The following is a 26,185-nucleotide window of genomic DNA, read 5'->3' on the forward strand; positions in this document are numbered from 1 at the left end:
TGCATGTTTGCCTTTGTCATTATATGTTTGTGATGTCAACATAAAATGTGAAAACCCAATAAAAATTTATTAAAAAAAAAAGAGAAAAGAAGTTATAGATTCATTTTGATACACTGCAGCAAAAGTTAACCATGAGAAAACGTGGAAAGGGGGGAAGGAAGTCGACTTTTCAAAGTGAATGTTTACTGGGAAATGTTTGATTAATTGTCTTTTGTTTGTGAAAAGTTAATAAATAAAAATCTAAAAAAGGAGAGTTGGTGCCCTCAATCATGGCGCTGGCCTGGCCAGCCTGAATTTCAACTTCTGGTTGACTTGGTCACCGCAGACGGCTTTCTTCTCCCCCAGAAGGAGCAGCCAAGTACTGGGTGCAAGAGGTCTATCAATGGCCATGAGCCACAAGGGCTCTGCTCTGCCTCCACAGTCAAAGGCTTCTGAATCCCACTTGCTGGAAACCACAGGAGGGGAGAGGGGTCTTGTGTTCGAATCCTGCTTGCAGGATAACGGGCATTTTGCTGGCCCTTGTGGAAACAGGATGCTGGACTAGATTGGCCATTGCAATCATCTTCTTCTGTTAATGCAGCAAGCAATCGATTTCCTCCTCTCCGGCTGTTGGTGGAAAAGATAAGGGGTTATTGTGGGCCACTTCATCATATGGAAACCATAGGCTGTCACGTGGTTTCCTTCATCAGATCCACATCAGTCACGACTCTGAGCGGTTGTTTTTCATGGCGGGGGCAGGGAAGAACGATCCTTTGATCTGAGACAGAAATGTAAACTTCTTTAAAAGTCTTGTTTCTCGATTTGCAACCATCTGTGCCCAGAGACCTGTGCCTAAGACGACAGGAGGCTCTCAGCGCTGCAGAATGACGACAGTTGGTCTGCCTCGGTCTGTGGGCCCAATATGGCCACTTTGGATGGCCTGCGTGGCTGGGATTTGTGGCAGATGCTGTTTGACAGGCCGGTGATTAATTGGCTGGGATGAGTAAATGGCCTGTGGGAAAGAGAGAGAGGGAGGGAGAGATTAATAACATGCTAAAAACCAGTCTTTGCCAACCTGGTGCTCTCCAAATAAGAGCATTAAGAACAGCCAGATGGATCTGGCCAAAGGAGACCCATCTAGTCCAGCTTCCTGCTCTCACACAGGCCAACCAGCTGCCCCTTTTGGGAAGCCATCAAGCAGGATTCACGCACGAGAGCAGCAAGAGCAGACCTCACCTGGAGTACTGTGTCCAGTTCTGGGGACCACAATTCAAGAAGGACACTGACAAACTGGAACGTGTCCAGAGGAGGGCAACCAAAATGGTCAAAGGCCTGGAAACGATGCCTTATGAGGAACGGCTAAGGGAGCTGGGCATGTTTAGCCTGGAGAAGAGGAGGTTAAGGGGTGATATGATAGCCATGTTCAAATATATAAAAGGATGTCACATAGAGGAGGGAGAAAGGTTGTTTTCTGCTGCTCCAGAGAAGCGGACACGGAGCAATGGATCCAAACTACAAGAAAGAAGATTCCACCTAAACATGAGGAAGAACTTCCTGACAGTAAGAGCTGTTCGACAGTGGAATTTGCTGCCAAGGAGTGTGGTGGAGTCTCCGCCTTTGGAGGTCTTTAAGCAGAGGCTTGACAACCATATGTCAGGAGTGCTCTGATGGTGTTTCCTGCTTGGCAGGGGGTTGGACTCGATGGCCCTTGTGGTCTCTTCCGACTCTATGATTCTATGATTCTATTCTATTCTAAGAGACAGCCGGAACATGTCTTTCGATCGGCAGCGTTAGAAACCAGCCCTAGGATCGTGGAAATTCGGGAGCGACCTGCAGGCTGCCGAGCTGAGCTTCCTGTGATGGCCTGGGATTCAGACTCGGAGGCTGAACCTGAGGGATCCCAGCCTGCACAGGATTCCCCGCCTCCAGGACCAGCTGAGCCGGGGCTGGGGCATGATCCTGAAGGGTCCTCACCTGTGCTGGATCCTCAGGTTCAGGCACCAGCTGAGTCTGCTCTGGCTCCTGAGGTGATGGAGGACCCTTTTCCTGCAGGTGCTCCACTCTCAGCCCCGTCAGAGGAAGTAGAGGTTGCCTCTGGGTCCAGTAACCCTCCAGCCTCTCCTGAGCTGCAGAGGCTCAGGGCAGAGAGGCGGAGGGAACTAAGTTCCCGCAGGAGGAGTGCTCGCCTCTAGGTCAGGAGAGGCGAGTCACCAGAGGATCAGGGCCGCCCTATGCCTCAGGGCAGATAAAAGTCAGCCAGCCCCAGTCCCAGGTTGCGGGTGCAACATTGTTGGTAGCCAGTTCCTGCCTGCACCCTGTCCTGCTCTTCTGCCAGAACTCCTGACCTCACCTGACTCCCTGCTTTGGACCCAGCTTCAGCTCTGATGGACTGCCTCCATACCGCACCCTCAACCTCGGACTGGGCACGGACCTCGCCTCACGGATATCCCACAGGATCAGCATACTTCCAGCATCAAGGGAGGGAGACTCAGAATGGACTTGCAGTTGTCTCTAACTTTCTGCCGCCTCCGCCTCCTCCTCTGTGGTGGGGCTTGGTTTCTGATCGGCCAGGCCAAGGAGCTGTCCATCATCCCCAGGGTGCTGAAGCAGCGCAGCAGCTGTCCAGTCAAAGCACCACAACCCGGCCCCTGAGAATGCCAGGAGGTGCCCGGGGGATTGCACTGAGGGCATCATCCCAATTGAGGAGTGTTCTTTGGGGGTGAAGTCAAACCATCAGAGAGTTACAGCGCCTGCTGTGGCTGCAGAGACCAATACAGGAGAGACATGTTTTGTTGCAGCCAGGGCAAATGAAGGCATCTACTTGTGCTGATGCAGAATGCACCAAGGCGTTCCTTCCCTTTGTGTTTTTTAGGCATGAGTGTGCACTTTCCTGGTCCATGTATTTTATTTATTTATTTTCCTATTCAAAATTAAAACAAAACATATTACAGTGGTACCTCGGGATGCGAATGGGATCTGTTCCGGAGCCCCGTTCGCATCCCGAACGGAACACAAGATGCAACGGCGCGTCTGCACGTGCATGGATCGTGTTTCGCCACTTCCGCGCATGCGTGTGATGTCATTTTGAGCATCTGTGCATGCGCGAGCGGCGAAACCCGGAAGTAACATGCTCCGTTACTTCTGGGTTGCCACGGAGCGCAACTCGAACGCGCTCAACCCGAAGCACATTCAACTCAAGGTGTGACTGTATCCAGAAACATATCATCCTTATTCCCCCCCCCCATTTTTTCTCCCTCCCCCCACCCTCCCACACAAAACCCACCCACCCCCACCCCCACCCCCGGCTTCCCTCAGTTCCAGTCTTTGATTTCTCTGAGAATGCTGTTTTCTGCATGTTACAAAGTTGTATAGATCCTCAAACTATTTAGCTGATTATTATCAATAAACAGTTTGTCCATAGGTAAACTCTGTGCTATGTGAAGTTGGGGGGGGGGTTGGGGGGGTGAGAAAGTATGCCCTGAAATTTCCAACATTCAGGTTCATTGGATGTCTGTCCCAGAGTTCTAATATTATGTGGAAGAGAAAAGCTTCTCTCAATCTGCTTTTCCCCACACTGTGCTTAATTTTATTCACTGTAACAGCATTATGATATTGGCAGCTTTATTTCCAGTTCCTTTCCTAACGGCCCCTAGCATGTAATTTGCCGTTTTCACAGCTGCTCCATGCCGTGCCAATCTTTTCATTGACCCCAAGGTCTCAGTCCTAGTCTGTCGCTGTCAGTTCAGACCCCAGGAGTGCAGAGGTGAAACTAAGGTTTCGGGGTTGTCGTTTTTTGCCCTAATATGCATAAATTTGCACCAGCTGACACTGATTTGCATTTGCCATTTTACCACCTACCCACTCAGTTTGGAGAAGTTCTGCAATCCCTCTTTGCTTTAACCATCCTGAACAAGTTGGTCACATCAGCAATCTTGAAAGCACAGGAACCAGAATAGGCGCCTGATCTCAAAATTCATGGGTGCATCCAGACATATATAATTTGAGTGGTGCATCTGTTGTGTTAGTTTTGTTCAGATGTTCAACCTTCTGTGAAATGATTTGGAAGGAAGGAAGGGCTTGTTGTTGTTTAGTCATTTAGTGGTGTCCGACTCTTCGTGACCCCCTAGACCAGAGCACGCCAGGCACTCCTGTCTTCCACTGCCTCCTGCAGTTTGGTCAAACTCATGCTGGTAGCTTCGAGAACACTGTCCCACCATCTCGTCCTCTGTCGTCCCCTTCTCCTTGTGCTCTCCATCTCCTTGTGCCCTCCATCTTTCCCAACATCAGGGTCTTTTCCAGGGAGGCTTCTCTTTTCATGAGGTGGCCAAATCTTGGAGCCTCAGCTTCAGGATCTGTCCTTCCAGAGAGCACTCAGGGCTGATTTCCTTCAGAATGGAGAGGTGTGATCTTCTTGCAGTCCAGGGGACTCTCAAGAGTCTCCTCCAGCACCAGAATTCAAAAGCATCAATTCTTTGGCGATCAGCCTTCTTTGTGGTCCAGCTCTCACTTCCATACATCACTACTGTGAAAACCATAGCTTTAACTATATGGACCTTTGTTGGCAAGGTGATGTCTCTGCTTTTTCAGATGCTGTCTAGGCTTGTCATTGCTTTTCTCCCAAGAAGCAGGTGTCTTTTAATTTCATGACTGCTGAAGGAAGGGAAGAGGTAGCCTATTCCTCCTGTTGGCAGCTGAAGCTGGCTGGCCAGAGCCCTGATTGGCCGGCTCACAGCTGAATCTGGCCGTGCCCAGTGCTGATTTGTTCCCTCCCTATGTTGCCACAGCCACTTCCCCTGGAGCTGTTTTTCAAACTTTTGCAAAACCGATTCCCTCCCCCTTCCCCAAGGAGGAACAAAACTGAATGAGGTGTACATTCTGTGCTTTTAAAATTCTTATTCTTTTTTAAAGGAGGCAGCGTGTGAAGAGGGCCGGGCAGTAAACTGAATCAGTGTTCAGTTAGTATGTCTGGCATTGGAATTCAAGGCACAGGAAGAAGGTGGGCTCCTCCTCTGCTCCAAGGGGAAATCTATGCTGCAGTTCCTGGGTTTTTTATGTACTTTTGTACATACTTAGTTTCACTCTTCTGTGAAGGAGAAACAAAATCCCCAGTTGCCAAACACAAACAGCCAGATCTCATTCATCAGGTCTCTGCATGTTAAAACAATGGACTCCGATGTCGTGGGGTTCCTTTTCCCTTAAAACATGCATTTTGGGTTTCTTTTATTTGCATTTCAATTGCTTGATCCTCCAGAGCACACCAGATGATCTCGGTTTTCAGAAATACACCCATTCTTGTTATTCAGAATGGGTTGCAGGGAGAGTTTCAGTCTTTCAGCAGGTGAGGTCTTCGGAATACTCCAGATGAAACCCTGTTTGCAGTGAAATAATCTGAAAACTTGCAGCCAGGAAGCTGGTCCTGTCTAGACTGGCCTTGTTGTAGTTAACCTGTGGGACTCACTTCCACAAGAGACAGGGATGGCCAGCAATGTGGATGGTTTTAAAAGAGGATGAGATAAATTCATGGAGAGGGCTATCGATGGCTAATAGCCAGGGTGGCTCTGCCTCCACCATTGGAGGCAGCAATGCTTCTGAAAACCAGTTGCTGGAAACCACAAGGGGAGTGCTCTTGTGTTCGAATCCTGCTTTTGGGTTTCCCAGAGGCATCTAGCCGGCCCCTGTGAGAACAGGATGCTGGACTAGGGAGGGCTATTGGCCTGATCCAGCAGGCTTTTCTTATAGTTCTTATGTACAGCAGCAACCGGCACCCAACATTTGACAGCAGAAGTAAAAAGGTAACAGTACCTCTGACAGTTAAGTCCAGTTGCGGACGACTCTGGGGTTGTGGCGCTCATCTCGCTTTACAGGCCAAGGGAGCCAGTGTTTGTCCGCAGACAGCTTCCGGGTCATGTGGCCAGCATGACTAAGCTGCTTCTGTCGAACCAGAGCAGCACACGGAAATGCCGTTTACCTTCCTGCCGGAGTGGTACCTATTTATCTACTTGCACTTTGACGTGCTTTCGAACTGCTAGGTTGGCAGGAGCAGGGATTGAGCAATGGGAGCTCACCCCATCATGGGGATTCAAACCGCCGACCTTCTGATCAGCAAGCCCTAGTCTCTGTGGTTTAGCCCACAGCGCCACCTGCGTCCCTGACAGCAGAGGTACGACATAGCTATTGAAGCTTTTCCAAAAGCCTCACAACCTTGCTCTGCGCAAAGGTTGGTGTGGAGAGCAGAGGGATTGCTGTCACTTTTTAAAAAAAACAACAACGAGGCAATAAGATCATCTCAGCATAACAGAGAGGCTGGCACCGAGAGCTCAAACCGATGTCTTGCCATTTGTCTGTGATGGAGAGCTTCAGCAGGCCTGGAGGAGAGATGAGTTCATGACTCTCCAGGCCATTAAGCAGGGACCCATAGCCACTGGCAGTGACTGATGTCAACGCCTGAGACATCCATCGGAACATCATTATTCTCACACAGCCGGGAAAGGAAGCCCATTAAGCAGAGCCTATCTCGAGGTGTGCTGTGCCCTCGAGGGGCCATCAGTCACAGGGATGGGCTGAGAGCCGGGAGCCACGTTCCTACGAAGTCACCCGCCTGGTGCTCTCCCCCCCCCCCAGCATTCACTTCGCAAAAAATCTTTTTCCTGTCCAGGTGGCCATCAGCTCTTGCTCTCCTGGCCACAGTGCCGGATTTACGTATAAGCTAAACAAGCTCTAGCTTAGGGCCCCACTCTCTTGGGGCCCCAAAAAATTTAAAGGGAAAAAATGGATGTACATTTCTGAAATATACTCAGAGTCGCCAAGTGATTTCATGCTCTTTATTCAGCTCATAGTGGTGAGGAGGAATGAATGAATGTCCCCTCAAGGTATCTGCTTTATATACATTATTTACACAATGGGCTGCACATGATTGGCTAATTCTGGAATTCTACTGTAAGCCAATCAGGTTGTGGATTCACTTATATCTGGAGCATGATTGGGTGGTTCCTGCCAACCAATCATACTGCTGCATTGTTCTAGGACCAATCAGACTGCTGCATTCTGAATCCTATTGTTCTAGGACCAATCAGACTGCTGCAATTTGGATCCTATTGTTCTAGGACCAATCAGACTGCTGCAGTTTGGATCCTATTCAACTCAGTACATAACAATTTCCAAAATAGAAGATAAAAAACAAATAAAATAAAACCTACATACAGCAACAGTGTTTTGTGTTGTGTAGGCTCCTGTGATGTAAGCAATGGGCCCCGCTTGCTAGCCTGCTCCCTAAAATATCACTGGTTTGTTCATTTCTATATATAGGATGCCTACATTCTGCTATTTATCATTATTTGCATCATATATTTACACCTATTATTATTTTTGCATCATATATTTACACCTATTATTATTTCATGTTATAGCAAGTTTCTAGAGACGAGGCTATGAGTCTTGGTAAACTGTGTTTCTAAAGGAACTTTTGTTGTTGCCAAATGCCAATGTGTTTGCATTATTAAGTTTGTTATGAATAAAAATTCATTTTAAGTTAGAGCTTAATAATTATTTCACTGTTAATATACTTCTTCTTAATTGTATTTCACTATTAATATACTTCTTCTTAATTGTATTTCAGTTCAACAATTACTTTGATAAAATACATATTTTGTTATGTGCAAATGGCTTTAGATACCTATTGGGTCCATAAATTACCATATAGCATATATTCAACACAAAAGAAACCAGCGGCAATTTGTTGTTGACAAAGGACAGCTGGACATATAAAGGGCCCCATTACCTGCAGGAGCTGAGACCCTCATCAAACCTCAATCCGGCCCTGCCTGGCCATATTTATCTATCTGTTTATTTATTTGATACATTTAACCCGTCTCTTCCTCAAATGCACTTCTCTGCAGAACAGCTTACAAATACATCTAAAACCATAACCTCCAACATTTCTCCAGTGAAAATGGGGTGGTCCTATTCTATCATCATCATCATACCCCACCCATCTTACTGTGTTGCCCCAGCCACTCTGAGCAGCTTCCAAAATATTTTTTTAAAACAACAACAACAACAACAACAACTATACAGGGCTGTACAGTTACTTATCTCCTTGGCTCAGGGTTCGCATAACGCCAAACCCTCCAGTGCAAATAGGTACATTCCAGGGTCATTTCAGAAACTGGGACAGCTTCTGTAAAACCAGGACTGTCCCTGGAAAATAGGGACACTTAGAGGGTCTGTAAAACTACAGTCAGCACCACAAATGTGTGTCTTTGTGTGTAACAGTTGAAGGAGCTGAGAATGTTTCGCCTGGAAAAAGGAGAGTGAGAGGAGAGATTATAGCCACCTTCAGAAATCTAAAGGGCTGTCACAGGAAAGACCGGCTGGGGCAACTCAGCCAGATGGCCAGGGTATAAATAATAAAATTATTACCATCTCAAGCTCTCAGGCTTGTTTTCTCCTGCTCTGGAGGGTAGGACTCGAACCCATGGCTTCAAGTTACAAGAAAAGGGATTCCAACGAAACATCAGGAAGAACTTTCTGACAGTAGCAGCTGTTCAGCAGTGGAACAGTCTCCCTCGGGAGGTTGTGGACTCTTCTGACTTGGAGGTTTTTAAGCAGAGGTTGGATGGCCATTTGTCAGGGATCGTTGAGCTGAGATGCCTGATGACCCTCAGAAAAATCATCTCCAAGGAAGCAGAAGCAGGTGCAACACAGTTCAAGTAGGGCACTTGCGTCCAAACTTGTTTTTGGACTACAACTCCCATCATCCCTGGCTAACAGGACCGGTGGCCAGGGATGATGGGAGTTGTAGTCCCTAAACAGCTGGAGAACCAAGTTTGGCCACCACTGGAGTAGGGCTATAAAAGGCTCCCTTTCTGAAACCCTGCCAGCCAGTGTGGACATTGCTGAGCCAGCTGGACAAAGATCAGCCACAGCTTCCCGTGTTCTCCACATGGCTCATAATTTGGAGGAGAACAGCTAGGTAGAACACGTGCCTTGCATGCAGAAGGTCGCAGAGTCACCTCCCAGGTATGGCTGGGAAGGACTCCCTGCCTGACACCCTGGAAAGATGCTGGCAGTCAGTGTGGACAATACTGAGTTACATGGACCGATGTTCCGGCTCTGTCCGAGGCTGCTTCCCATGTTCTTTGTCCCTGAAAGCTCTCCTCCTATCTCACCCCAGGCCTACTGAGGAGGGGAGGAACAGCTTGAATCAGTTTCCATCGACATGCCGCAGATAAGGATGCGCAGCGACTGAGAGATGCTTTAGGAGGAGGAATTTCGCCAGCCATAAATCAAAACGTAGCTAGAGATCAAATGCAAGGCTCATTGTGGGTGTTTGAGAGACTTGCCATGCCTCCTGCAGATATTTTCCAGCAGAAGAGATGTCTGTTTCCATGGCCAGCTGCTATCGGTAACCCCTCGGTGGGTTGTTCATTCTGCATTCCCTTTCTGCTTCCAAGAGGCACAGCAGATGCCGGCAGCCACGGAGCTTCGCTCTGAAAGACCATTTCCTGCTCCCTGGAAACACCAGCTCTCTCTGGGGAACTGAGAAGCCTCTGCACAAACAAGACTCTGAATAGGTGTGACTGAAATGCAGCTACCTCTGGAGAGGAGCACAGCAGCAGCGTACATTATTTTATTGTTTCATGATCTATTGTTTCACAGAATTTATACACTGCTAGGTAGTAAATAAAACACACCGGAGCGGTTTATTAGGAGAATAAAATTATCAGTAAAAGCAACTATTGAGATTAATAAAACCAGCAATAAACTAAAAACAGATGCTGGAGGAGACTCTTGAGAGTCCCATGGACTGCAAGAAGATCCAACCTCTCCATTCTGAAGGAAATCAGCCCTGAGTGCTCACTGGAAGGACAGATCCTGAAGCTGAGGCTCCAAGACTTTGGCCACCTCATGAGAAGACTCCCTGGAAAAGACCCTGATGTTGGGAAAGATGGAGGGCACAAGGAGAAGGGGACGACGGAGGACGAGATGGTGGGACAGTGTTCTCGAAGCTACCAGCATGAGTTTGACCAAACTGTGGGAGGCAGTGGAAGACAGGAGTGCCTGGCGTGCTCTGGTCCAGGGGGTCACGAAGAGTGGGGCACGACTAAACAACTAAACAACAACAAAGCCCCATGGATTGTGAAGGAGGCATGTTCATTTTGTTTGACACCTGTCCAACAGCACGGAATTTTGCAGAATCTTCCCGAGGTTCCAGAATCATGAGAGCCCAAGCTTTCATCTTTGTTTTTCTGTTTAAATAAAAGTCTGCTTCTAGTTCACATTGTTACAGACATAGGCTGGGACACCCATTATCCTTCTCTGTAAAAAAAAAGTTCAGTTGCCCAACAGATGGAGCCCTCCGACTGTACATCCCTGGTCAGTGCTGGAGGGGGGAAGGGGCTGTCCGCCCCGTTCTGGCCTGTCGTGGGCTTTGCAGTGATCCGGATGTGCAAGGATTAACTGAGCAATGAAAAAGCAGCAGGGAACTGTTTAATGGGATGATTCAATAATCCCATAGCCAGAAGTAACAGGAAACCACTAATTAAAGAGGAAGTAGCGTTGGAAGCCGAAAATGATTTAAAGGAATAGAGGCAAGAGGAGATGGCTCCTTCAAAGGCCTGCAGCGAAACAGGGATTTAAGTCAAAGAGGAGTACTTATGAGGAAACATGTATCAGGATCTTCCCCCTGGGGGTGGCCTTTGCAGGATCATTGTGGGAAATATACGGTTATATTAAGTGTGGAGCTAAAAGACTGCCAGATGATTGTGCAGGAGGAGTGCCACGTGGCTTTTTTCCAGCCAGAACGTACCAGAACTCAGTTCCGGCACCTCTCAGGTTGGCAGCATTGCAGTTACAAGAGAACAAGGGAGGTGTTCCTGGTGAATTCCAGCGCGAATTCCCAGAGGGTGAGGGGAGGTTTGTAAACAGTGGAGTGAGAGGGGAAAAGCGACCAATTTGCCATATGGGGCAGGGAACAGGCACTAGCTTTCCTCTGTCTCTGGAGGGTGTGCCATTGACAGCCACAAAAGTGTGCCCCAAGGGACCTGAGATAGATAGATATTTAAGATCCACCCTATTCTCTTGACTACAGTTTGGTTTAACTGATTGCAATATTGTATTTTTACATCAGTTACCCCACCCGTGGGAGCTCAGCCTGCAGCTGTATTGGAGTCGAATTTGTTTTTATATATGAAATTGTTTCTAACCATTTGCATATACTGATTTTTTAAACATAGGGAACTGCTTTCATCTATGGAATCGTTTTTAACCATTGGTGTCTTTGCTGTGAACCAGCTTTGAGATAATTTGTGGGACTCGGTTAATGAATAGGATTAAATGAATGAATGGTGGAGCCAAGCACCCTTTCCCTGCCTTTTATGCCCTAATAAGATTTGTCACACTGGTTCCCCCCCCCCCTTCTTGATCAGGAATTCAGCCCCTTCCTTCCACAATCATGGAACTGCAGAGTTGGAAGGGACCCCAACGGTCATCCAGTCCAACTCGCTGCAATTCAGGAATCACAGCGAAATAAAACTTTATCCTCTTTGCTCTGCTCTCTCTATTCCAGCTCACCTTCAGCCATCCTTCACCCATCTCCTATGGAATGCAGCTTGGCTTACTTGCTAGAGCTCTCTGGGGCGGCGTCTTCCGCAGGGGCCTGCTCCCCTTAGGGTAGCCCTCCTGCCACACTCTCTGCTTGTAACGGACCCTGGCGTAATAATAATAATAATAATAATAATAATAATAATAATAATAATAATAATTTATTCAGGACCGGTATTATGTGGTCTCAGCGGCCGCCCCCAGTCACCAGTCTAGCTGCCGCATTCTGGATTAGTTGTAGTTTCCGGGTCACCTTCAAAGGTAGCTCCACGTAGAGTGCATTGCAGTAGTCCAAGCGGGAGAAAATTAGAGCATGCACCACTCTGGCGAGACAGTCTGCGGGCAGGGAGGGTCTCATCCTGCGTACCAGATGGAGCTGATAGACAGCTGCCCTGGACATAGAATTAACCCGCGCCTCCATGGACAGCTGTGATTCCAAAATGACTCCCAGGCTGCACACCTGGTCCTTCAGGGGCACGGTTACCCCATTCAGAACCAGGGAGTCCTCCACACCTGCCCACCTCCTGTCCCCCCAAAACAGTACTTCTGTCTTGTCAGGATTCAACCTCAATCTGTTATCCGCCATCCATCCTCCGACTGCCTCCAGACACTCACACAGGACCTTCACCGCCTTCACTGGTTCTGATTTGAGAGGTAGAGCTGGGTATCATCTGCATACTGATGGACACCCAGCCCAAACCCCCTGATGATCTCTCCCAGCAGCTGCATGTACAGTGGTGCCTCGCAAGACGAAAAGAATCCGCTCTGTGATTCTCTTCGTCTAGCAGTTTTTTCGTCTTGCGAAGCAAGCCCATTGACTGATTAGAGGATTAGCGGATTAGCGCTATTAGCGGCTTTTAGCGGCTTATCTGCTGGTCGGATCAGCTGATAAGCAGCTTAGCGGCTTAGAAAAAGGGGGGGGGGAAACCAGCAGGAACTTGCAAGACATTGTCGTCTTGCGAAGAAAGCCCATAGGAAATTTGTTTTGCGAAGCACCTCCAAAACAGAAAACTCTTTCGTCTAGCGAGTTTTCCGTCTTGCGAGGCATTCGTCTTGCGGGGCACCACTGTAGATGTTAAAAAGCATGGGGGAGAGGACAGAACCCTGAGGCATCCCACAAGTGGGAGCCCAGGGGTCTGAACACTCATCCCCCACCACCATTTTCTGAACACAGCCCAGGCGTAGTCAACAAGGAGAGCATGGGGATCCCTGCCTTTCCTTCAGCAACAAACAATCCCTTAGCTTCCTTTCCTGCGTGGGTCCGAATGATCCTCAGGGGTCCCTTCCAGCCCTACCATCCTATGAATCTAGGAGCCTCGGTCTCTTTTCCAGCTCTGCTGTTCTTCTTTTAGGGAGCTTCTGATTCACCAGGAAGTCTCGCCTCCCCAAAGGGAGAGCTGGATCTCGTGGGCAGCTGTAGCAGATTACCGTCAAATCCTCCGAAATGCCAGGGGGTCTTTGGCAGTAATCCTGACAAGGTGGCAAGAGGGAGGGAGGGAGGGAGGGAGGGACACACGCACATATCACAAGCTGTTCTGCTAGCTGAAGGGAAATCAGGTGGGAAGCAGGAAAGCAATGGCCAGTTTGTGCCAGCAGCAAATATATATAAATATATATATATATATATATGTGTATTCAAAGTGTTGGTACTGACCTTTAAAGCCCTAAACCAGGGCTTTAAAGGACCAGGTGCACAGCCTGGGAGTCATTTTGGACTCACCGCTGTCCATGGAGGCGCAAGTCAATTCTGTGTCCAGGGCAGCTGTCCCACTCCACCTGGTACACAAGCTGCGACCCCACCTGCCCGCGGACTGTCTGGCCAGAGTGGTGCATGCTCTACTTATCTCTCACTTGGACTACTGCAATGTGCTCTATGTGGGGCTACCTTTGAAGGTGACTCGGAAACTACAACCAATCCAGAATGCGGCAGGTAGACTGGTGACTGGGAGCGGCTGCCGAGATCATATAACACTGGTCCTGAAAGACCTACATTGACTCCCAGTATGTTTCCAAGCACAATTCAACGTGTTGGTGCTGACCTTGAAAGCCCTAAACGGCCTTGGTCCAGTATATCTGAAGGAGCGTCTCCACCCCCATTGTTCTGCCCAGGCACTGAGGTCCAGCTCTGAGGGCCTTCTGGCAGTTCCCTCCCTGCGAGAAGTGAGGCTACAGGGAACCAGGCAGAAGGCCTTCTCAGTGGTGGCCCCCACCCTATGGAACACCCTCCCATCAGATGTCAAGGAAATAAACAACTACCTGACTTTTAGAAGACATCTGATGGCAGCCTTGTTTAGGGAAGTTTTAAATGTCTGATGTTAATAATAATAATAATAATCTCTTGTTTTATCTTGTGAACTGCCCAGGGATCTTTTGATGAAGGGTGGTATATCAATCTAGTAAATAAACAGATATAAATTAAAATAAAATACTCTGTGGCTCAGCAGATTTGGCTGTACAGCTTCCTTCCTTCTCTACCTGGGATCCGTTCTTACACCTGTGCAGCCTGCTCTGACGCTAAACATGAGCTGCTGGGTGTAGACGTATGCTTGGCTGCGATCCCCGCATTGCGTGGGGTTGGACTAGAGGACCTTGAGGGGTCCCTTTCAACTCAGCAATTCGATAGTTAGAAACACTTTAAAGCATCTGCCTCGAGGTTCAAAAGTGGACAGGAGGGTCTTCTGCATCCTCCTTAAACTACTCAAGGAAGGTGCCAGTTACAAATCCTTGCGGAGGGAGTCCCACAGATTAGGGGCCGCCACAGAGAAGACCCTCTTCCCCTGGGGCTGCCACCACTCCGTAGCCTCTGAGGACGGAGGGGCTACATTCAGCTGGAGGTTTTAAAGGCCAGGAGGCTGTTTCTCACTTCCCCTTCACACTCAGCCGAGAAAGATCTTTGCTTGGTGAGAATGACCACTTAACACTCTGATTCTAACCCAAGGTTCTTTATTGGGAAGCGCCAACAAGCAAGTGCTAATGGGACTTGCTCCCGGCTTTTGAATAGCGCCTCTGAGCTCCCCACCCTCAGCTTGGAGAGGTCCCCTTTCTTTATGCTCAAACAGTGTTCACCGCATATTTGAGAGCTTTTTTGAGAACACCAGGGCTCTGTTTCTCTAAAGGATCCCTAAACTGCTGAATGCGAACCCTCCAACATTTCTCCAATGAAAATTATTATTGTTATTATTACTATTATTATATGTGATATATATATATATATATATATATATATATATATGCAGGTTTTGGTGTCTTCGGGTGTCTTCCCGTGTAAGAGTTGGGGTGTCTCTTACACGGGAAGACACCCGAAGACACCAAAACCTGCATTCCTGTACCCGTGAAAATCTACGAAAGCAAATATATATATATATATATATATATATATATATATATATATATATATAAAAAATGTTGTAATATATATATTTTATATTATTATATGTCCCCCCCCCCTTTATGGTTTCGATCTGTGTAAAATGAGGCTGCATTTTAAATTGCATTTTAACCTGTATTTTAAATTGGTCCCCCCCCATTATGTTTTTACTGTAATTTTACTGGTGTTAACCGCCCTGAGCCCGGCTTTGGCCGGGTAGGGCAGGGTATAAATAAAATAATTATTATTATTATTATTATTATTATTATTATTATTATTATTATTATTAATGCCCCACCCATCTGACTGGGGCGGCTTCCAACAGATATAAAAACATCAGAGAACATTAAACATTTTTTTAAAAACCCTCCCTAGGCAAGGCTGCCTTCAGATGTCTTCTAAAGGTTATCTAGTTACTTATAGCTCCATACCCTCCAACACATCTCTGATGAAAATAGGGACTTCCTAAGGAAAAGTGGGACATTCCAGGATCTAATCAGAAACCGGGATGCCTAAAGATGGAGCCTTAAGATGGTGCCAGGCGAGTCTCCCTGGGGAGAGCGTCCCACAAATGGAGCCGCTACAGAAAAGGCCCCGTTCTCGTGTTGGCCACCCTCTGAACCTCTCATGAAGGAGGTGCCTGGAATCCTTCGGCATTTCTCCAAAGCTAATTTACCATTTTGCGTTTGCGGGGCACTCTAGACTTTCGCCTCGTTCTCGTACCAGCTCTCCTTCAGCTCTGCTTTCCTTTTTAATTGTCCTTTCAGAGATGCCGTCCTGCAGCAGAAGAGGGTGGACTGCAAAGGGCTGCCGTCGGCGGAGTTGCAGGGCAAGCCCATGGTTGGCCTGGCTGCCCCCTTAGCCCCGGATAAGCAAGGTAAGAACCGTCCTGGGAAAGAGGTGGAGCGGAAGCGGGTTGAGGTTATGGTTACGAGATTTCTTTCAAGGAATCTGGGGACACTTTCCTTTTTCTTCTTTTGAGTTTCATGCTTTATTATTTTAGGAAAGCCACTTCTGCCCTGCAGAGGAGGTGGGATAATAATAATAATAATAATAATAATAATAATAATAATAATAATAATAATAATAATAATTTATTATTTATACCCTGCCCATCTGGCTGGGCTTCCGCAGCCACTCTGGGCGGCTTCCAACAAAATATTAAAATACTGTAATACATCAAACATTAAAAGCTTCCCTAAACAGGGCTGCCTTCAGATGTCTTCTAAAAATCTGGTAGTTGTTTTTCCCTTTTTTGCATCGGATGGGAGGGCGTTCCACAGGGTGGGTGCCACTACTGAGAAGGCCCTCTGCCTGGTTCCCTGTAACCTCACTTCTCATAGGGAGGAAACTGCCAGAAGGCCCTCGGAGCTGGACCTCAGTGTCTGGGCAGAACGATGGGGGTGGAGATGCTCCTTCAGGTATACTGGGCCTTTGAGGCCATTTAGGGCTTTAAAGGTCAGCACCGACACTTTGAATTGTGCTCAGAAACGTACTGGGAGCCAATGCAGGTCTTTCAAGACCGGTGTTATGTGGTTTCCGCGGCCGCTCCCAGTCACCAGTCTAGCTGCCGCATTCTGCGGGCTTCACAGCCCCACCACAGGCGCGGCGGCTGGAGCCCAGCCCCCCCCCCATGATTGGGGGAATCCCCAGCTGCGTCACCCCCTGGCCCGCCAATTGGCTGGCTCTGGGGGCACGGCGTGCCCTATTTAACGCAGGCGCGGCCAGGGATCTCCCTCTTTTGCCGCCGAGCAGCTGTTCGGGTTGACCTTTTTTGGGGGGGAAAGTTGTCAGGTGCGCACCTCAACACAAGGCAGGTGGAGAAGCCCATCTACAAACACACAAGTGCCCCCCAAAAAGAGAGGTGGAGGGGTGTGAAGAGAGATTGACTAAAGGCGCTTGCTGGTCTTGGGAAAACCCGCATTAAAACACACACACAAGGCAGCTGAGTGGCTCAGAGCCCATTGGAGCGCCGCGGGCTCTTCTGCTTCGGGCTGCTCTGCGCGAGCTCGGGGTGAGTGTTGATCGAGAAAGCGAGCCAGAAGGAAGTTCTCTGGCTCGCGCCTCAGTTTAAATAGCCCCCCCCCCCGCCAGCCAGTGGATTGGCTGGCGGGAACTTTGACGTGGCCGGGACCTCCAGTGCTGCTTGCTGCCATGGCGCCTGCCATGTTGCCTCGCCAGAAGTCCCCAGGCATAAATCCGGGGACATTAATTAAAATCCAGGGACAGATTTATTGGTAAAACCTATTTGGTGTTTCGTAACTTTCTGACTAGTTGCAGGACCTTAGCCAGACCTAGCAGAGTACACGCAGAATCCACGGAAGCAATTGGCGGCTTGGCTGCAGACAGGATAGACGAAGCAGGAACCAGGAACTTGTAGTTAGGTGTTTATTATATACAGTGGACTATTTACAGGAACAGAACACGGATCTTTTGCTAGCTCTCTCTGACACGACTCCTACACTGACACACAGAACTCTGAACTCACGAACTCCAAACTAACAGATTCCAGTTAGGAGGCCATTAATTATCACTCCTTTGAGAGAATTTGACCAATCAGGGAGCAGTCTCCATGTCTCTGTTATCACCAGGCAGACTTACTCCTTCAGATTGCCTTCTGGCTGTCTGCCAAACCTGAATTGACTCTGTGTGAGTAGCTGCACGTACACAGTTTCCCAACAAGATTTTGTCCGGGGACAGATTGGTGAATCTGGGGGCTGTCCCCGGGAACCAGGGACATCTGGTAACCCTAGTTTAGGTTGTTGAGATCTATGGGTATAGGGTGGTGTAAAAATGTATTAAAGAGTAACAATAATAATATCCCCCCATTCTGCCCAAATAGTGCATGGCTAGGGAAGCTGGAGAGGCAGTGTGGTTCAGTGGCTAGAGTGCTGGACTAGGACCAAGGTTCAAATCCCCACCCATCCGTGAATGAAGGTCACTGGGTGTGGCCTTGAGCCAGTCTCTGCTCCTCTCAGCATACCCTACCTCACAGGGTTGTCGTGAGGATAAACCATGCAGGAAGAGGAAGCTGCATACGCCACCTTGAGCTCCTGGGAGGAAAAGGGAGGCTTTAAATGCAAAACAAAATAAGGCAAAATTACATACATATTTTTTTTTTGTATCCCGCCCCTCTGACTGGCTTGCCCCAGCCTCTTTGGGTAGCTATGTCTCCGTTTGGAGAAGTTTGTATGGAAATGCTTGCAAACCTTCATGAGAATTTTATTTTTTAAAAATGATGTGGAAATCATAGGATCAGAGTTGGAAGGGACCACAGGGGTCATCTAGTCCAACCCCCTGCAATGCAGGAATTTTCAGCCGGTGGTGGGGCTTGAACCCTGAGATTAAGAGTCTCTACTGACTGAGCTATCTCACTTAATACGGAACAATGGGAAAACAAGGAACTGATTTTTATTTTATTTGGAGGATTAACACCCTGATCTTCAGCCCAAAATATCAGAGAAGCATACATATGATCAGAACAAGACAGTCCCTATACACGGGCTTGCAATCTGAACAAAAACACGACACGCAAGGGGAATGGGACAGGGAGGGAGGAGGAAGAACAAAACCTCAAACCAGGCACGAGTTTCTAAGCAGTTGTTCCTATAATGAACAGCCGGCTCGGTTCAGGGGCAAAGAGGTGCGTGGGGAACTAAGCCTCCAACAATATGGATGAAATTTTACCTGTGGTTGTTGTCTAGAATCGTTGGGTTTTGGGGCACTCCCATCACATGTGGAGGTATGTGCCTGTGGAGGTGCACCCTCCCTTCTCCAGCATTTTGGTGAGGTTCCTGGGCATATTAGCGCAATTTTCTTCCTAATGTCTCAACAAATGAAACTGATTTGTAAGAATGTAACATGGGGGAAAAATACGAGAGAGATATTGCATACACTTTGTAAATCAAGAAAATATTTAATTTAAAAAAAACCATTAAAAAAATATGGATGAAATGAGCCTTCTGCTTCCTGCTTCTCTCTCTCCTCCCTGCCCCAGCCCCCTGCCACCACCGCCCCAGGTCAACCTGGCAGAATGGCTGCCCCACCCAGGTGACAGTTGAAGAAATTACCCATTTCTCAAATCTGGGTAGCATTGCCCTGTCCCCGCTGCCTTTCTCCTCCATCTCGTGGGGTGCAAAGCGTTCTCCACCCCCAATCTCCAGCCCCCCTTATTCCCGCTTCCTTCTCCTTCCTGCCTCCCCCTTTGCTAAACTCTCGCCCTGATGGGGTCCCTTCCTCTTTGCCTTGCAGTGTTGATCATCCCCTTGGCGGACAAGGATGCAGGGACCGTGGTCTGTGTCATCCTGGTAAGTCCACAGGTATTCGCACCTAAGAGGGTCTGCGGGGAAGGAGGCGTTCTACTCAGGTCTTTGTGGACGGAGGCATTATTTATTTCACAAAATATATACACCTCCTTTTTGTTGTTGTTTTAAAAAACGCCACAACCTCAAAGCAGTTTACAAACAGGCTAAAGCAGTTAAATTATCACGAAGAAAAACGAGCACCCATAATTTTAGACCTTTGAAAAGTTAAAATAGCAGTCGACTAAGAAGCAGGTCCCTAAGACTAGGGACGTGGTTGGCGCTGTGGCTTAAACCACAGAGCCTAGGACTTGCCGATCAGAAGGTCGGCAGTTCGAATCCCCGCGACGGAGTGAGCTCCCGTTGCTCAGTCCCTGCTCCTGCCAACCTAGCAGTCCGAAAGCACGTCAAAGTGCAAGTAGATAAATAGGTACCACTCTGGCGGGAAGGTAAACGGCGTTTCCATGCGCTGCTCTGGTTTGCAAGAAGTGACTTAGTCCTGATGGCCACATGACCTGGAAGCTGTCTGCGGACAAACGCTGGCTCCCTTGGCCTATAGAGCGAGATGAGCGCACAACCCCAGAGTCGTCTGTGACTGGACCTAACGGTCAGGGGGTACCTTTACCTTTTTAAACAGAGGTTGGATGGCCGCCTGTCAGAGATTATTGAGTTGTGATTCTTGCATTACGGGCTGGGCTGGGCTGTGTGGACTAGATGACCACTGGGAAGGTAAACGCTGTTTCCGTGCACTGCTCTGGTTCGCCAGAAGCGGCTTAGTCATGCTGGCCACATGACCCAGAAGCTGTATGCCGGCTCCCTCGGCCAATAAAGCGAGATGAGCGCCGCAACCCCAGAGTCGGCCACGACTGGACCTAATGGTCAGGGGCCCCTTTACCTTTACCTAAGAAGCAAAGAAAGCGCACATTCTCAACAACTGAGTCGGCTTGTCTGACCAAGAACGTTTTTAGCAGGCACCGAAAAGAATACAGGGAAGGCTCCTGTCTGAAATCAAGAGGCAGGGAGTTCCACAGGGCAGGTGCTGCCACACTAAGCAATTGAGTTCTTACAAATGCACAGCAGGTATTATATAGCAGCTGTGGCCGTGCCAATTCCACCAACTGAAGCAGTCGAGTGGGCAAGACGTATATGGGGTACGGTGGTCTCGTAGGTAAACTGGTCCTAAAAGGCTTTAGATGCCAATAGCATGTTGAATGGTTACTTTAAATGTAAAGGTTCATCATTGTTCCACTCCATGTGTATGTCTTTAAGGGGCCAGAGCAAGGGCCAGAGCAAGATAACGAGACCCAGCTTTACAGCTGTGTAACATAGCAGGTGCTGCTGAGTTGTATTTGATTAAGGTGTGTCAGCATTTGGGTAGAGTATCTAAGGAGCAGCACCTAACTCTCCCATTACCCTGGGGGATGGGTTGGTGGTTGGGTCATGTTTGTTTGTTAATATATCTAGTGTAAATGGAGTTTTTGTTTTTCTTATTAAAACCTTCTTTAAGTTATTTTTGAGTCCTTTCTTTTTAATGCATGATCTCCCCAGCAAGCTCTCTGCAGCGTTACCATACTGCAAAAAGCCAACATCTTTGGTTATGGGCCCAGCTGCTGAGTGGATGACTGCATATTTTTGGACTCTGAGAAAGGTTTGAAAACTCCTTCTCCTGTTAGCGTAGTTTTTGTGGGTCTGGAAGATATCCAGAATGGTTGACCGGGTTCCTGAAGCTGAGAAGGCTCTGGTCTTCCCACAGCTAACAGATGAGAACTATAGTTTATGGTCTTTTTGGGTGGAGGCGCTTTTGACCTCTAGAGAAGTATGGACCTATGTAACTGATGACCCTCCTGACCCTGTAACTAATGCTTGGTCGAAAGGAGATGCAAAAGCCAGGGCGATAATTAATATGGCAGTCAGCGACCAGCAAGTAGTCTATATAAGAAATAAGAAAACTGCCAAAGAAATGTGGGACAGCCTTGCAGCAGTGCATGTTAGAAAAGAGTCAGCGTCTGCATTGACGTTTTTCAAGCAGTTGTACCAGACGAAGTTGCAGCCTGGTGGTGATTTGGCAGCACACTTGAGACGTCTGGAGGCAATACGCGGCGAGTTAATTCAAAGGGACATGGAGATACCTGATATTCAGTATGTTTTTATCATCCTTTGTTCCCTTAATGAGGACTTTGATGGTATAGCTAGCCAGATATCTGCTGTTCCACCAGCACAATTAACTGTGGAAGGGGTAACGGCAAGATTAATGGGCGAGTTAGATAGAAGGGAGGCTTGTGCCATAAGCACTCCTGTTTCCAGAAAGAATGAGGAACGCCATATGCAAACCTGTGGTGATACAACTGCATTTAAAGCTGCAAAGCGTTGTTGGTTCTGCAATAAGCAAGGACATTTTGCAAGGGACTGCAGATCCAAAAGAAAGCAAAGTACTCCCAAGCCTGTTTCTGTTTGTCAATCACGGTCGTCAGCCCAGCAGCCGGCATCGTATAGTAGAGACAGAAACGAGCCGCGAGCTTTTCACGCTCGGACTACAGATCGTAAAAGAATTAAAGGTGCCAAGTGGAATTCTTTTATTGTGGACTCAGCCGCATCCCAGCACGTCTGCAACAATCGAAGCTTGTTTATTTCTTTCGAAGAGGAAATTGGTAATGTACATTTAGCCAATTCACAAGTCCTGCAGTCGCTTGGCAGGGGTACTGTTAAACTTGACTCTTTAAACATTACAATAGCGAACTGCATTTACTGCCCGTCAGTGGACAATTTATTGTCAGTAAGGTGCTTTGCCCGTCAAGGCATAACTGTGCGTTTCTTAAAGTCTATGTGTGAGTTTTTCGAGGGGAACAAACGTCTATTGTATGCCCGGGAATCTGATGGTTTATATAGACTGTATTTTCGCACCTACTCCCAATCGCCTATAAATTGCAGAGCAGCACAGTCAAGCCAGGAGTTGAGGAATGTAAGACCACATTCTGGGTGTATCCACGTGGCGCACAGAATTCTGGGACACCTGAATTTTGCTGATGTAATTAAGACAAAGAATATTGTCAATGGCCTCAACTTAAAACCATGCAAATTCTTTATGCAGTGTCTATCCTGTTGCAAGAATAAGATTAAGGTTGCACGCAAGGGTAGGTGCTCAGATAGGAAAGTAACTGAGCCATTTGAGCGTGTACATTGTGATTTAGTTGGGCCACTCCCACCCTCATTAGGAGGTTCAAAGTACTGGCTTACTCTCATAGACCAGTATAGTAGATACTGTTGGACTTATGCAATAGCTGAGAAGTCCCAAGCATTTGAGAAGTACAAGGTTTTTTGCAACTGGGTAAAAACGCACTTTAACAAACCAATTAAGAACCTGTTTTCTGACCGGGGCGGGGAATTTGTTTCTGAGGATTTTGAGAAATTCCTGGAAGCGCAGGGGACTACTCATGAGTTATCTTGCCCCCGAAGTCCCTGGCAAAATGGGCTTGTTGAAGTTGTGCAGCGTGACCTGCAGGCAGGGGTTAAAACTTATCTGCACGATGCTAATCTGCCCAAAGACTTTTGGGCTGAAGCGCTCCATGCCTTTTGTTATGTTAGAAATCGCAGTTATCACTCTGGTTTAGATGTCACCCCCTATGAGAAACTGTTTAAAAAACGCCCTAATCTGAAATACCTACGTATTTGGGGTTCAGATGTAATTATACATTATCCTGCTAAGCAGAAATTGGGTGAACGTAGTGTTCAGGGAAAATTAATGGGCTACCAGCAGGGGGCGTACAGAATTTACATACCAGCAACTGGCAAATTTCATATTACCAGAAGCATGATACAAACTGTAAATTGGAATGGGGTTGCTGTTTTCCAAGATACTGATGGTATAAATGATACTGAGGAAGAAGAGGAAGCAGCAGCAGCAGGAGGAGGAAATGGTGATTCTGAATTAATAGAAAAAGACAAAAAGCCTGTTGAATCTGATAATTTGTTTGACTTAAAGTCACAGGCACCTGAGGGGAGGTTAGATTCTCTTGAGTTTTCTGACCGTGAGCTTAGCCTACAGGCACCTCTTCAATCTGACAGTGATGATTTACAACCTGAAACTAGTGGTTCACTTAGTCCCATTAAGTCTGAGGAGTCTGACTCTCCTTCCGGACTGAGACGTTCAGATAGAAAGAGGCAGAAGCCACAGCGTTTTGCAGATGAACATTTTAATACTGTGTATGCCAATAAGGTGGTTTTTGAGCCAAAAAGCTACAGTGATGTTCAGAATTTACCTATGCACCAAGCTGTAAATTGGTATAAAGCTATGAACTCTGAGATAGCTTCTTTAAAAGAGCATAACACTTGGTCTCTTGTACCACAAACCCCAGATATGAGACTTATTGATTCAAAATGGGTTTATAGAGTTAAAATGAATGACAAAAATGAAGTTGTAAGGTACAAGGCAAGACTAGTTGCTAGGGGCTTTCAACAAATTCCAGGTGAAGATTATGATTTGTGCTATTCACCAAGTGTAAAATATGAAACAGTTAAGCTTTTGTTAAAAGATGCATCACAATGTGGAAAAGCCCACTACGCAATGTTTCTCTGCTCTTAAGAGAGTGGTAATGTACCTTAAACATACCAAACATTATAGGTTGCAGTTTACAAGAAGCACTTCCAAAGGTTACACATGAAAAACATGTACAAAGTATGCTTTATGTTTTTGTTCCACAATGATGAACCGCAGGGGAAATGTTGAATGGTTACTTTAAATGTAAAGGTTCATCATTGTTCCACTCCATGTGTATGTCTTTAAGGGGCCAGAGCAAGGGCCAGAGCAAGATAACGAGACCCAGCTTTACAGCTGTGTAACATAGCAGGTGCTGCTGAGTTGTATTTGATTAAGGTGTGTCAGCATTTGGGTAGAGTATCTAAGGAGCAGCACCTAACTCTCCCATTACCCTGGGGGATGGGTTGGTGGTTGGGTCATGTTTGTTTGTTAATATATCTAGTGTAAATGGAGTTTTTGTTTTTCTTATTAAAACCTTCTTTAAGTTATTTTTGAGTCCTTTCTTTTTAATGCATGATCTCCCCAGCAAGCTCTCTGCAGCGTTACCATACTGCAAAAAGCCAACATAGCAACCCCTTGAACTTGGCTTGGCAACAGATTGGTGCCCAGTGTAAAACTCTGAGCAGCAATTAGATGCCGAAAAGGCCTTGCTTCTGTTGGCATCCACAGCACCAAGCTGGCACCGGGAAACCTGATTTAAATGGGCTGTTTTGCATTTAATTCCTGGGCTGGGCTCTGTAACGTTTTTTCAGACTGCTGCTTTCAGCTTGTTCTACCTGTAACGAGATTATTTTAGCCGTAGTTTGCGGTTTTAATTGCTTATCCGGGCTGCCTTGAGAGTGCTTTACCCAGAAACCCAGACTGGCGGCTCAGCGGTGTGTGGCAAGAGAGGCTGAAGAGGTCATTCGTGGCAGCCTCTCTGACACGGCCATTATCGGCACTCCAATTAAGCCGCCTCGTTCAAGCCCCAAGAGCCGGAGGGTCAAACCGGGATGGGATTTCTGCAGAACTTTTCCCTTCACGGAGGCAGCGAGGCGAGTGGTGAGGTTAACTGAGCCCTGGAGCCGTCCGACTTCTCTTGCCAGCGCCCAGCAAGGTTGCGGCGACGGAGTCGGCAGCCGGGGAGATAAGGGCTTAAGTGGATTAGCGCCTGGTGCTCTGGTGCCACATCTGCGAAATCCGCACCAGCGCTTATTAAAAAGGAATTAAGATGATTAAGAGGCGCTGACCTTTCCCTGCTGGCACAGGGAGATGGGACCACGTGGCAGGCGCCCTGCGTTTCCACAAAGCCGCATTGGCCTTTACAGTTGCTGGCAGGAGTGAGGCCTTGTCAGAATAATAATAATAATAATAATAATAATCATAATCATAATAATCATAATAATAATAGTAGTACCCTGCCCATCTGACTGGGCTGCCCCAGCCACTCTGGGCAGCTTCCAACAAATGCAAAAGCATAATAAAATGACAAACATAAAAAACTTCCCGGTACAGGGCTGCCTTCAGATGAACAACGTCTGTGCTCAGAGATTGGCGCTGGCCGCCGCTTTGCAGCTGGGTGTTAGAATAATAGAAATGTAGAGCTGGAAGAGACCCAGAGGGTCATCTAGTCCAACCCCCTGCAATGCAGGAAACTCAGCTATTCCTATATAAAGCCCTTAAAAGCTTGGGGCCGGTTTACCTGTGAGATCACCTCACCCCCTATGCACCCTTTCAGCTGCTTTGACTGGCAGAACTGGCACTATTACAAGCGCCCCAAGTATCACCTGTTCCACATTCATAAGAATTTGCTCTTTTTGTGTGGCAGTGCTTACTATATACTTTGGAACTCCCTGCCACTTGAAATCAGGCAAGTCCCTTCAGAGTCCTCTTTTCCACTCCTGCTTAAACCATCCCTGTTTTGACAAGCCAGTCCAGCGGTTTTAGAAATGGTGGGTTTTAATCTGTTTTCAAGTTTTTTAAAAAAAACTTTTGAAAAGTTTTAAATTGTTGTTGTTGTTTTCTTATCAGCAATCTTATCGCTTTATCTTTTTCTGTGAACAGTTTTGAGTTTTTTTAACAATCAAATTTTATAAAATCAAATAAATAAAAATAAATAAAGATAAAGTATGTAGCTTTTTCGGACAGCAAAAGGATGGCAGTATAAACTTAAATATCCAGAGTGGTTTAACCAGTCATAGGCAAACTCAGCCCCCCAGATGTTTTGGGACTACAACTCCCATCATCCCTAGCTAACAGGACCAGTGGTCAGGGATGGTGGGAATTGTAGTCCCAAAACATCAGGAGGGCTGAGTTTGCCTATGCCTGGGTTTAACTATCCATCCCTCTGCATGGGGAATTCTGGGAATTGTAGCTCTGGGAGAGGAATTGAGGGTCCCCTAGCAACTCCCAGCACCCTAAACA

The 26,185-nt window shown here is 47.3% G+C and overlaps 2 protein-coding genes across 5 annotated transcripts in view; one reads left to right on the plus strand and one right to left on the minus strand.

Annotated features, from left to right (window-relative positions):
• Nucleotides 1–26,185, plus strand: part of PDE2A (phosphodiesterase 2A) — a 393,922-nt gene that overhangs the window by 310,854 nt on the left and 56,883 nt on the right. For all 3 annotated transcript variants that reach the window (XR_014525169.1, XR_014525170.1, XM_083499374.1), the window contains 2 exons: nucleotides 15,715–15,824; nucleotides 19,199–19,254. Coding sequence is in view for 1 of the 3 variants with exons in the window: in XM_083499374.1 (XP_083355500.1) it covers nucleotides 15,715–15,824; nucleotides 19,199–19,254 (166 nt within the window). In the remaining 2 variants the exon portion in view is untranslated. The remainder of the gene's footprint in view (nucleotides 1–15,714; nucleotides 15,825–19,198; nucleotides 19,255–26,185) is intronic.
• ARRB1 (arrestin beta 1) overlaps nucleotides 1–26,185 on the minus strand; it is a 558,582-nt gene that overhangs the window by 266,078 nt on the left and 266,319 nt on the right. The gene's annotated exons all lie outside the window — the stretch shown is intronic.

The sequence above is a fragment of the Podarcis liolepis genome, assembly GCF_965112155.1.
Source record: "Podarcis liolepis genome assembly, chromosome: 4".
Lineage (NCBI taxonomy): Eukaryota > Metazoa > Chordata > Lepidosauria > Squamata > Lacertidae > Podarcis > Podarcis liolepis.